At 38.6% G+C, this 12,039-nt stretch overlaps 1 protein-coding gene and 1 non-coding gene across 5 annotated transcripts in view; one reads left to right on the forward strand and one right to left on the reverse strand.

Annotated features, from left to right (window-relative positions):
- GIPC2 (GIPC PDZ domain containing family member 2) overlaps window positions 1–12,039 on the forward strand; it is a 305,601-nt gene that overhangs the window by 24,881 nt on the left and 268,681 nt on the right. For all 4 annotated transcript variants that reach the window (XM_081817037.1, XM_081817038.1, XM_031027188.2 and 1 more), the window contains exon 2: window positions 3,767–3,952. In XM_081817037.1, the coding sequence (XP_081673163.1) occupies window positions 3,767–3,952 (186 nt within the window). The remainder of the gene's footprint in view (window positions 1–3,766; window positions 3,953–12,039) is intronic.
- Window positions 6,818–6,924, reverse strand: LOC115940646 (U6 spliceosomal RNA). Its single transcript, XR_004075379.1, has one exon. It is a non-coding gene; the product is annotated as a U6 spliceosomal RNA (small nuclear RNA).

Below are 12,039 nucleotides of genomic sequence, written 5' to 3' on the forward strand. Positions count from 1 at the left end.
TGCAAATGGCAAGATCTCATTCCTTTTGATGGCTGCATAATATTCCATTGTATATATATACCACATCTTCTTTATCCAGTCATCTGTCGATGGACATCTTGGCTCTTTCCACAGTTTGGCTATTGTGGACATTGCTGCTATAAAGGAAGCAAGTATTTCTTAAAGGAACATGGATATGACCTGAACAGTGCATCATCTTTTTTTCTATCCTAACAGTAAACACTTATTAGCTGTGTTAATTGGATAAAGTCGTAATTTTCTCATCTGCAAAAAGAGGATAATAAAACCTAGTATACATGTATATTGTATCAAATGAGGTAAGTAAACATATATTGTCATTGCCCCTCAGATACAAACTGAGTGGGGTGCTTGTTAGCCATTGTAGGAGAAAGAGAACAAGATCTCCTCTCAGGGTGAGGATGACAAAATACATGTGTTAAACCAATAGGACTTCAAGGCAAGGTGACTCAGATAGTTGAATGAGGTACTGGATTTAAATGATGTGAGCGAAGTGGAAAGATTGATTCCACCTGGGCTGTCACATTTGCGCATAGTCTCAATAGACAAGAGCATAGGGGTGGAATGGGTTGGGCAGGCATTTTAGATTTTGGATTGAGGGAAATGTATGAATGAAGATAGGAAAGCTCAAGATACGTATTTGATGTTCCTTTTGGTTTAAAATATTCATGGCTTTTTGATCTCTTCCAGTTGACTCATGTTGCCTTACTATACCTCAGTGCAGTGTATGAGCCGGGGATTTCCTTGTTGTATAGGGACTGTCCATCTTTGCATACATAGTGGGCAGCCCAGAACCTGGCAAAAAGCAGCTATTCAATAGGTAATTGGTGGGTGGATGAATGAGCAAGAATTTTGCAGCATTCAGAAAGCACTGTATCACTTCCTTATTTTTCAGCGAGGATGTGTTTGAATTTCTAGCCCTTTATCACATATTTAACAGATATATTTGTTGATGGTTGTGCGTTGAGATCCCAGGAGCATTATGTTTTTATTCTCCCATGGAGATCTGACCTGAAGTCAGGGAGTTTTAATTACTTGCTGTTGCAGAGGGCTTGCACTCTACCTCTCAGTGACCATTACATTCCTGCAGGTTTTCAACACAGCTTGTGGAGCTCCATTCTGTGAAGGATGTAGCTGGCTCCACTCCTTCCAGAAAAAAAAATGATACCTTGCCTGCAAACTTTTGGCTGTCTGGAATGGAACATTATTCTGCAGGGGAGGAAGCACAATGAAAAAGGGTCATACCTACAGGAAATCTAATATTTGCTTTGCAGTGAAATGTGAAAAATTGAAAGAAAGGAAGCAGCATAGTAACTAGAAGTCCACTTTGTATGGGATTTCCTTTTTGGGGCTTTTCTCCTGCCCTGTTACATCATCATCATCATCATCATTTTGAAGATTTTATTTATTTGACAGAGAGGGGGATGGGAGAGGGAGAAGCAGACTCCCTGCTGAGCAGGGAGCCCATGGGGCTCTATCCCAGGACCCTGGGATCATGACCTGAGCCGAAGGCAGAGGTTTAACAGACTGAGCCACCCAGGCGCCCCTCATCATTATGTTTTAATGTTTTATTTCCTAACTGGTAAGTTGCTTTTATATTAATGGTGTTTGGGATCCACTGTGAACACATTAACAGATTCACTGTTTAAAACAACACAAAACTGTTTCCTCTACTTCCCATCATTCTTTGAGAAAGGAAATCAGAAAAGCAGTTTACTATGCATATTCCCTTGCCCCTCTACCCACACTATTAATGATTTTTGCAGGTGGACTAATTATACTATTGATTTCGCAGTTAGAATAAGGAATAGGAGCCATTCTTAAAGGACTTTCTTTCCCCCTGTGAATTATACGATTTTTACACTAGCATATTTGCAAAAACTTACTAATCATAAAGCCAAATATATTATGTCCTGCCCAGGAACGCAAAGGGTTAAATCAAATATCCACCAGTTAGCACAGCTCACCACAGATGAAAAAGGGAAAGGGTGAGGACAGCAGTTTTTCTTTGTAAGCCTTTATTCTTTGGTACCCGGTTGCCTCTTGTCCTCATCACTAGCTCCTTTCATACACTTCTGAGATTTGATCAGAGTTTTGCTGACCACGCTGGACTTTTTAGCTGTGTAGCAGAGAGAGCTCTTCCAATTCAGACACATTCTGATATGGCTTAAAGAGCCATTTAATAAGTAGTAGTTGCACCATTTCCGAACTTTATGAGGCTTATGGATGTGTTAAGGCTTAAGTTCCAGTGGGAATCAGGAATGGTGTGAAACCCAGGGATATAGGGAGAGGGTTGAAAGGGAGGACTGAAGCAAGGGCTGACAACATCTGTGGCAAAATTACTTGACAATAAAAGAGTAAAAAAATTTTTTTCATTTAGCCATTTTGGTATAAGACAGCCATATTAAAATGTTTTTCTTTGGGGGTGCTTGGGTGGCTCAGTCGTTAAGCATCTGCCTTCAGCTCAGGGTCATGGTCCCAGGGTCCTGGGATTGAGCCCCACATCGGGCTCCCTGCTCAGCGGGAAGCCTGCTTTTCCCTCTCCCACTCCCCCTGCTTGTGTTCCTGCTCTCGCTCGCTCTTTCTCTGTCAAAATAAATAAATCTTTAAAAAAAAATTTTTCTTTGGGACATACGTACTCAAGAAATGTTTGTTGAACTTAATTTTTTTTTTTTTTTTTAAAGATTTTATTTATTTGACAGAGAGAGCGAGAGCAGGAACACAAGCAGGGGGAGTGGGAGAGGGAGAAGCAGGCTTCCTGCCGAGCAGGGAGCCCGATGTGGGACTCGATCCCAGGACCCTGGGATCATGACCTGAGCCGAAGGCAGATGCTTAACGACTGAGCCACCCAGGCGCCCTGAACTTAATTTTTGAACCAATGATGTGTTTTCAACACTTTCTCCTCCTCTTCTGTAATTTTGTATTTGGGCCCCAGAAATTACCCAAATCATGGTGGACAAACTTAAGAGCTGGCCTGCAGATTTTAGTAAAATGAATCCTATTTTTGAAGGAAAATGAGGTTCAATAAAGACATGAACATGAGTCTCTTTAAAATCTCTATACAACTTTTTACTATTGCAGTTTTTCCTGCTGTTTCTACCTTCATGTGACTTTGACCAAATTGCGTTCATCTCTCCACACCTCAGTTCCTTTATTTTGAAAATTAAGGAATTGGATTAGTGGTCTTCTAAGGTCTGTTTTAGACCGCTTCATTTTGGTACCTCATTCATTAATCACTTTTCTCAAGCACTATAATGCAAGATAAATAATTTTCCTCATTTTAAAAAAACCAGTTTTCAAAAATAGTCTTGCCTATAATTTCATTGTGGTAAACATGTCATGGCCTTGCCTTTGGGAACAGAACTTTTGGTTTTAGCATTGTAAATGGCAGGTAATGTAAGTGTTTAAATCACTTCAAAGTTGGTATGATCTGAACTCAGAATCTTGCTCTTGACAAATACAGGCTTTGTGACCTCAGGCAAATTATTTTCTTAGCCTCAAATTCCTCATCTATAATTTGGAGGTGATAATGTATTTATAAAGTCCTTCTGAGGATTAAATGAGATCATGGCTGTAAATTGTTTAGAATACAGCCTTGCCTATAGGAAGTACTCCATATATATTACCTGAGGTTAATGATGTAACTTCTTAGATCATAAATTGAGGACTATTTCACTCAAATATTAAACTAATGACCAGAATGTTTCCTGATGGAAACTGGGCTAACCTATTTCTTTCTTTCTTACAGATATTATATTGTACTTTAAACACACCTAAAGTTGATATGGAAAGAGTCTTAGGATCACATGTAGGTCTTGAAGATTTCATATTTGCCCATGTGAAAGGGATCCAAAAAGAAGTGAATGTATATAAATCTGAGGATTCACTTGGTCTCATCATCACAGATAATGGTACTGGCTATGCTTTTATAAAGGTAAGTCTTAAAAAAATAACTATGTGACCTAACTGAGGGTAATAGTTAGGAAAATCTACCAGGTCAAAGAAATCTTCAGAGTGAAAGTTGGCTTAGCAGGGATGGTTTGATAAGGTTTCATTTAAAAAATGTTTCAAAGACCTCATTTTTTGTTTACCCTTGAATTTCTTTCCTTCAGTTTAAACTTCCTCTAGAATTTAGAATTTACTGAAAAGGAAAGCCTGGTCCTGGTGCCCACTCATCCATATGAGCTCTTGTAGGTCTGTAGCTCATTAATATCTGATGACTTCCATGTTGATTTCCATTGATTTTCTAGGGTTATTTCCAAGTAAGAGTGTGTGTGTGTAATATATATATATGTATTATAAATATAATTTTTAAAGTAATCTCTATGCCCAGTGTGGGGCTCAAACTCACAACTCTGAGATCAAGAGTTGCATGCCCTACCAACTGAGCCAGCCAGGTACCCCAAGTGTACACATTTTTGACAACTTCTTAAATGTTCAACGTTTTCTAAACTATGTAATTCCTTTATTTAGATATAAGAACAATATAGAGCTGCAAAGATGGGAGAAGGAGGTTTGAAATAGTATGAAAAACTAAGAACTGAGGAGTGGTAAAAAGGAAATTAGATTCATCTCTTTTTGTTTTTTAGATTTTATTTTTGAGAGAAAACAAGCAGGGGGAGGGGCAGAGAAGCAGGCTCCCCTCATCTCTTAAATATCTACTAAGCAGGGGTGCCTGGGTGGCTCAGTCGTTAAGTGTCTGCCTTCGGCTCAGGTCATGTTCCCAGGACCGAGCCCTGCTTCAGGCTCCCTGCTTGCTGGGAAGCCTGCTTCTCCCTCTCCCACTCCCCCTGCTTGTGTTCCTGCTCTTGCTCTCTCTTTGTCAAATAAATAAAATCTTAAAAAAAAAAAAAAATCAAATCTATTAAGCAATTGTATAACAGCTGACTTCTATTGAATGATTATGTACTAGGCACTTTACATACTGTTTCTCAGTCCTCACAATTCAATTTGATACTATGTTTTTTCTTGATGTATAACAAATTTTTAATGTATGACTTACTGTACTCATACCTTTGTAACCACCACCGGGCTCAAGGGAGACTTCATTTCTACCACCCAGAATTCTCTTGGAACTCTTCTCAGTCACTCTACTTCCCCCACAAAGGTTGCCACTGTTCTGACCTCTATCACCATAGTTTTGCTGCTTCTTGAACTTCATTAAGTAGAATCATGTACTCTCTTGTTTCTGGCTTCTTTTGTTCAATATGTCTAGGAGATTCACCTGTGGCAGTATTTTTAACTTCTTTTAAAGATGTAGAAACAGGATCAGGGAGGTTAAGTAGCTTGCTGCAAAGTTACATAGCTAAAAAATTCAGGATTTGAATTCAAGAGATCTGGCTCCAGAGCTGACATTCCTATCCACTTCACTAAGAATTAGTTATAAATTTCATAAACAGAACATGTTTCATGTTTTTATTTTGTCTAAATCTTTGCTGATGCATTGTCATCATTAAAGTCTTAGGGAAGCTATCTTCTTAACTGTAAATAGTACTTTATTTAACTTCCCATTTGATAGAATGGCTATTTTTAGCTCTGCAAAAGATATGACTGTGCTGAAGGTCGAGTGGGTGATCAAATGGAAAATCGTGAGTTGGGAAAGTCATGTGGGATTATCTGGGGGAAGCTCAGGACATGAGGCACATGCAGCAATGCCTTTCTAATGTCAGCAGGGAAGGGCTTAGAAGTTTTGCAAGCACGTGTGGATTTTTTAGATCTTAACCTCTGATGTTCAGAGCTTGTATTCTTTATTTTTTTAATGCCTCCTTGAACATGTGCCTGCCTCCATACTCATTACTAGTCCTGTGGAGACAACATGATGGCAAAGAGAAAGTGGAGCATAAGCCAATTGCTGACGTATAATTCAACTTAGAGAAATGAATAGCCTGTGTACATGGTTAATATGACTTTTTAAAAATTGAGGGGGGTAATTTAAAATTTATTGAAAGATTGTAATAATACAGAGGACTTCCATAATACCCTTTATCTATTTCTCCAATTTTTATCATTTGCCACATTTGCTGTTTTGTTTGCTCTCATATACGTGTATATATACACATAAATACAAATACATACAATTTTTCTGAACTATTTGAAAAAGTGGGTTGTATGTATTATGCCCATTTAGCCCTTACTATTTCAGAATGGAGTTACTAAGCACAGGGTTTTTCTCTATATAACTATAGTACAATTGTGAAATTCAGAAAATCTAGTATTGATAAAACTGCAGTGTGGGGCGCCTGGGTGGCTCAGTCATTAAGCGTCTGCCTTCGGCTCAGGTCATGATCTCCAGAGTCCTGGGATCGAGCCCCACATCGGGCTCCCTGCTCGGCGGGAAGCCTGCTTCTCCCTCTCCCACTCTCTGCTTATGTTCCCTCTCTCGCTGTCTCTGTCAAGTAAATCTTTAAACAAACACAAAAACAACCTGCAGGATGGACATTAGTTTAAAATTTTATCAGTTGCCAAATATCCTCTTTAAATGTACATATATAAACAAAGTATTCTATTCAGAGGTTACTTGGAATAGGTTCTTTCCTGCCGCTTTCCCCATTATGTGATTATTATTTATTTGAAATACTGTTGAATTTATTTGCTTCTCTTTGAATTGAGTTTCCCCCTCATCCTTGTTTTCATTTTTTCTGAATACATAAAATACTAACATGATTTGAAAGTTAAAACTGTATTAAAAGACCTTCAGAGATCTGTCACTCTTTCCCCTAGCCCTCTAACCCATTACTCATTTCTCCCACTCCTTATAAGTAATCATTTTCATTAATTTTTGGCTCACCATAGGCAGAAAAAAAAACAAAAACATTCCAAGAGCTTGTATGTCATTCTTGTTCAGGGACTGTGTTAATGTTTTTTGTATGGTTCCAATTTTAGTGTATGTGCTGCTGAAGTGAGTACTTGATATCCTTTCAGTAGTGGTTAGAAGTCAGTATATTAGAGTAGGACAGTGTGGTATAGATTCAGACAAAGGTAAAGAGGAAGGATTCCATGTTAGGGAGGCGGTGCAGGGTGATGCATGGGAGCATGGGCTTTAGAAGTACAGAGGCCTGGGGCACCTGGGTGGCTCAGTCGGTTGGGCATCTGATTCTTGATTTTTGACTCAGGTTGTGATCTCAGGGTCCTGGGATTGAGCCCTGTGTTGGGCTCCATGCTTTTTTTAATTCATTTGGGGAAAAAAAGCATGAGCAAGCAAGAGCACAAGCAGGGGGGAGGGGCAGAGGGAGAGGGAGAAGCAGACTCCCTGCTGAGCAGGGATCCTGATGCAGGGCTTGATCCCAGGACCCCAGGATCATGACCTGAGCTAAAGGCAGATGCTTAACCCACTGAGCCACCCAGGTGTCCCAGGTTCCATGATTTTGTGTGTGTGTGTGTGTGTGTGTGTCTGTCTGTTTTTTTTTTTTTTTTTTTTTTAAGGAGGCTCCATGAACAGCTTGGAGCCCAACCCAGGGCTTGAGCTCATGACCCTGAGATCAGGCTTTTGTCAGAATCAAGAGTCCAATGCTCAACTGACTGAGCCACCCAGGTGCCCCCAAAAAGCAGTTTTAATAGGTATTTATCTCTATGAACTTCCCTACCTCAAGAAACAAATCTCAACCTAACTTTATACCTCAAGGAGCTAGAAAAAGAACAAATGAAGCCCAAAGTTAGTAGAAGGAAGTAAAGAACAAAGATTAGAGCAAAAATAAGACTAGGAATATCTGGGGCACCTGGGTGGCTCAGTCGGTTAAGCATCTGACTCTTGATGTTGGTTTAGGTTGTGATCACAGGGTTGTGAGATCGAACCCCATGTGAGGGGGTTGCTGCTTGGGATTCTCTCTCTCCCTCTCCACCCCCACCCCACTCTAAAAGAAAGAGACTAAAAAGACACTAGAGAAGATCAATGAAACTAAGAGTTGGTTCTTTGAAAAATAATTGACCTTTAGCTAGATTCACCAAAAAGGACTCCAATAAAACCAGAAGTGAAAGATGTTACACTGGATATCACAGAAATGCAGAGGATCATAGGTATAGCTGTTCACAGTAGTTTTCTAACATCTTGGATGACATATAAGAAATGGGTAAATTCCTAGAAACCTACAACCCACCAAGACTGATGATGAAATAAAATTTGAGCTGATGGATTTAATCTCCTTGATAGTAATGAAAAACTTCCCAACAACAAAAGTTTAGGACCAGATGGCTTCACTGGCAAATTCTAGCAAACATTCAAAGAGAAGAATTAATACCAATCCTTCTCAAATTCTTTCAAAAATTGGAAGTGAACTCTTCCAAACTCATTTTATGAAGTCAACATTACCCTGATACCTAAAACCAGACAAGAATGCCATGAGAAGAGCCGGTATTCATAATAACATAAATGCAAAAGTCCTCAACAAAACATCAGCAGTCCTATTCAGCAATACATTAAAGGATCATACCTCATGACCAAGTGGGGTTTATTCCAAGGATGGTTCAACATCCACAAATCAATGTGATAAACCACATTAACAAAATGAAGGATAAAAATTATGATTATCTCCGTAGATGCAGAAAAAGCATTTAGTAGAATTCAACATCTGTTTATGGTAAAAACTCTCAACAAAGTGGGTATAGAGGGAACATACTTCAATGTAATAAGGGTCCTATAGGACAAGCCCACAGCTAACATACTTAGAGGGAAAGCTTTCAGCTTTTCACCACTAAGATCAGGAACAAGGCAAGGATGACCATTCTTGCCACTTCTATTTAACACAGTATTGGAAGTTCTAGCCAGAACAATTAGGCAAGAAAAAGAAGTAAAAGGTATCCAAGTTGGAGAGGAAGAAGTAAAATGGTCACTGTTTGAAGAGGATATATACAAAAAACTCAAGACTTTATCCAGAAAACTGTTAGAACTAATAAATTCAGTAAAGTTGCAGGATATAAAATTGACATGCTAAAATCTTATTTCTATATGCTAACAATGAACTATTAAAAATTGAGAAAACAGTTCCATTTACAGTTGCATCAAAAAGAATAAAGTACCGAGGAATAAGTTTAACCAAGGAGAATAGCCTATTCAAAACTACAAGATGTAATTGTAAGAAATTGAAGACAAATGAAAAGCTATTCCATGCTCATGGATCGGAAGAATTAATACTGTTAAAATGTCCATACTACCCAAAGTAATATTACAGTCAGTGCAATCTCTATCAAAATTCCAATGACACTTTTCATACAAATAGAACAAATAGTCCTAAAATTTATGTGGAACCAACCATAGAAGACCGTGAATAGCCAAGCAAGGTTGAGAAAGAAGAACAAAGCTGGAGGCAGCATACTCCCTGATTTCAAAGTATATTACAAAGCTATGGTAATTAAAACTGTGGTATTGGCATAAAAACAAACCTTGATCAATGGGGCAGAATAGAGAGCCCAGAAATAAACTCCTGCATATATGGCCAATTTATAACAAAGGAGCCAAGAATATACAATGGAGGAGGGGACACTCTATTTTTTATCTTTAGTTTGAGATATTCTGTTTAATGGTATGGGAAATATGGGATAGTCACATGCAAAAGAGTGAAACTGGATTATTATCTCACACCATACACAAAAATTAACCCAGAATGGAATAAAGACTTGAATTAAAACCTGAAACCACAAAACTAGAAGAAAAACTAGGCAGTAAGCTCTTAGACATAGGTTTTGGTGATTTTTGAACCTGAAAACAAGCAACAGAAGGAAAAATAAAAAGTGGGCTATTTAACTAAAATAGATTAAAAAAAAAAAGGTGGGCGGAAGATCTGAATAGACATTTCTCCAAAGAAGACCTACAGATGGCTAACAGCTACATGAAAAGATGCTTTATGTCATTAATCATCGGGGAAATGCAAATCAGAACCACAGTGAGATACCACCTTGCACCTGTTAGAATGGCTATTCTCAAAAGGACTAGAAGTAACAAATGTTGGTGAGAATGTGGAGAAAAGGAAACGCTCGTGCACTGTTGGTAGGAATGTAAATTGGTGCAACCACTATGGAAAACAATATGGCGTTTCCTCAAAAAATTAAAAGAGCTACCATACAATTCAGCAGTTCCACTTCGGGGTATTTATATGAGGAAAATGAAAATGCTAATTCAGAAAGATAAATGAACCAGGGATGCTTGGGTGGCTCAATCGGTTAAGTGTCCAGCTCAGGTCATGATCTCGGGGGTGGGACAGAGCCCCACATCTGTCTCTGTGCTTCATGCAGAGTCTGCTTGTCCCTCCCCATCTGCTCCTCCCTCTGTGCATGCTCTCTCTAAAATCATAAAGACAAATGCACCATGCATTTGTGTATGGTGTTCATTGCAGCATTATTTACAACAGTCAAGATGTGGAAGCAACCTAGGTGCCTATCCACTGATGCATGGATAAAGACGTGTGCACACATACACAGGAATATTAGCTGTATAACAGAATGAAATCTTCCCATTTGTGGCAATATGGATGGACCTCAAGGGTATTATGCTAAGTGAAATGTCAGAGAAATACCTCTACTATATAATCTATTTTCTATGTAGAGTCTAATATATATATATATGTGATTAAAAAAAATTAAAAGTACTGCATGGTTCTTACAGATAAAACTTTTCAGGTGAAAAGACAACAGACTAAAACATTTGTGATTTTAGATTTTACAAGTCTCAATTTCCCAGAACCAGAGTATATAAATAACCTAATCAGAAAATTCAGAGTGTATACTTTTAACAAAACCGGAAATTCCTAGAGTGTTTCAAGATGAGTTGTCAAACATTTACATAAAGGGACAGATGGTAAATATTTTAGGCCTTGTAATTCAGAGTCATGTAGTCTCTTGGACCACCTCTGTTTGAATCCTCATTCTGTTGTTGTGTTCTTTTGATCAAGCCATGTAATCACCGTACCTTGATATTCTCCTCTGTTAATGGAATGAGGCTTGCTTTGAAGGCTAAGTGAATTAACTATTTACAGTTGTTAATGAATGTTACTTTATTATGAATGAGTTTTGAGGACAGTGTTGGGAGGATCAGCACAGATCTCAGAGTTGCTGACCATGGCAGTAAGGCACGCAGCTCAAACAACCTTGAATCTGATGCCTAAGCTGTGAGGAGGGTGCAATGCTGCCCTCGAGTTCTGCTGATATCTGTGATGAGCAGAGTTCTGTAAGTATATGCAGTGAAATAATGGAAAATACTATAATGTCTGAAATGATTGGGAACCTCTGAGTTTAATAATGTGAATCCCATCTTTTAAAAAATATTTGTCTTCTCTGCATTTTGCAGTATCAAGCTCTAAAGCCAGATGAAACAAAGTTCTAAGTGTCACAGAGAATGATACTGAGTCAGTAAATATAAGCATAGAACTAATACTTTTTTATTTTCCAGTTCCTTGTGTTTGAATAGCACTTTTAGCAATATTATTAATCTCTATCATGTTATGATTATCAAAGAATAGATTCCAGAAACTTGTCTCAATTGCTACCTCATTCTTTATGACTTAAGAGGCTACAGCTTATGTAATCCATAACATATATAATCAGTGTCTTCTATTTTGCTTCTATATCTTTTTTTTTTTTTTAAGATTTTACTTATTTATGTAAGAGAGACTGCATGCGTGGGAGAGAGAGGGGGAGAGAATCTGAGGCAGACTCTGCTCTGAGCTCAGAGCCCAATGTGTGGGGCTCGATCCCACAACCCTGAGATCATGACCTGAGCCAAAACCAAGAGTCAGACATTTAACCAACTGAGCCACCCAGGCATGCCCTTTGCTTCTGAATTTGATTCCCCTTATGGTGTTCTTCAGGTTTCTTACACTGATTTTCCCATCTCTTCATCCCAGATCCTTATCTGCTAACTCTGATGATTACCCATGCTTTGACTTTTTTCTTGCCCACCTGGATTCTTGCCTTGCTACTTGCTCTGACTTCTGGTAACTGCCTTTCTTCCTTCAGTCTGGACACTCTTCTAGTGATGTCTGTGGCTACTCACAGGTCCAGGACAACCTAGATTTTTGTTACTCTGACCTTTAA

This window comes from Leptonychotes weddellii, chromosome 4 (genome assembly GCF_054177405.1).
Source record: "Leptonychotes weddellii isolate Sample4059 chromosome 4, ASM5417740v2, whole genome shotgun sequence".
Taxonomy (NCBI): domain Eukaryota; kingdom Metazoa; phylum Chordata; class Mammalia; order Carnivora; family Phocidae; genus Leptonychotes; species Leptonychotes weddellii.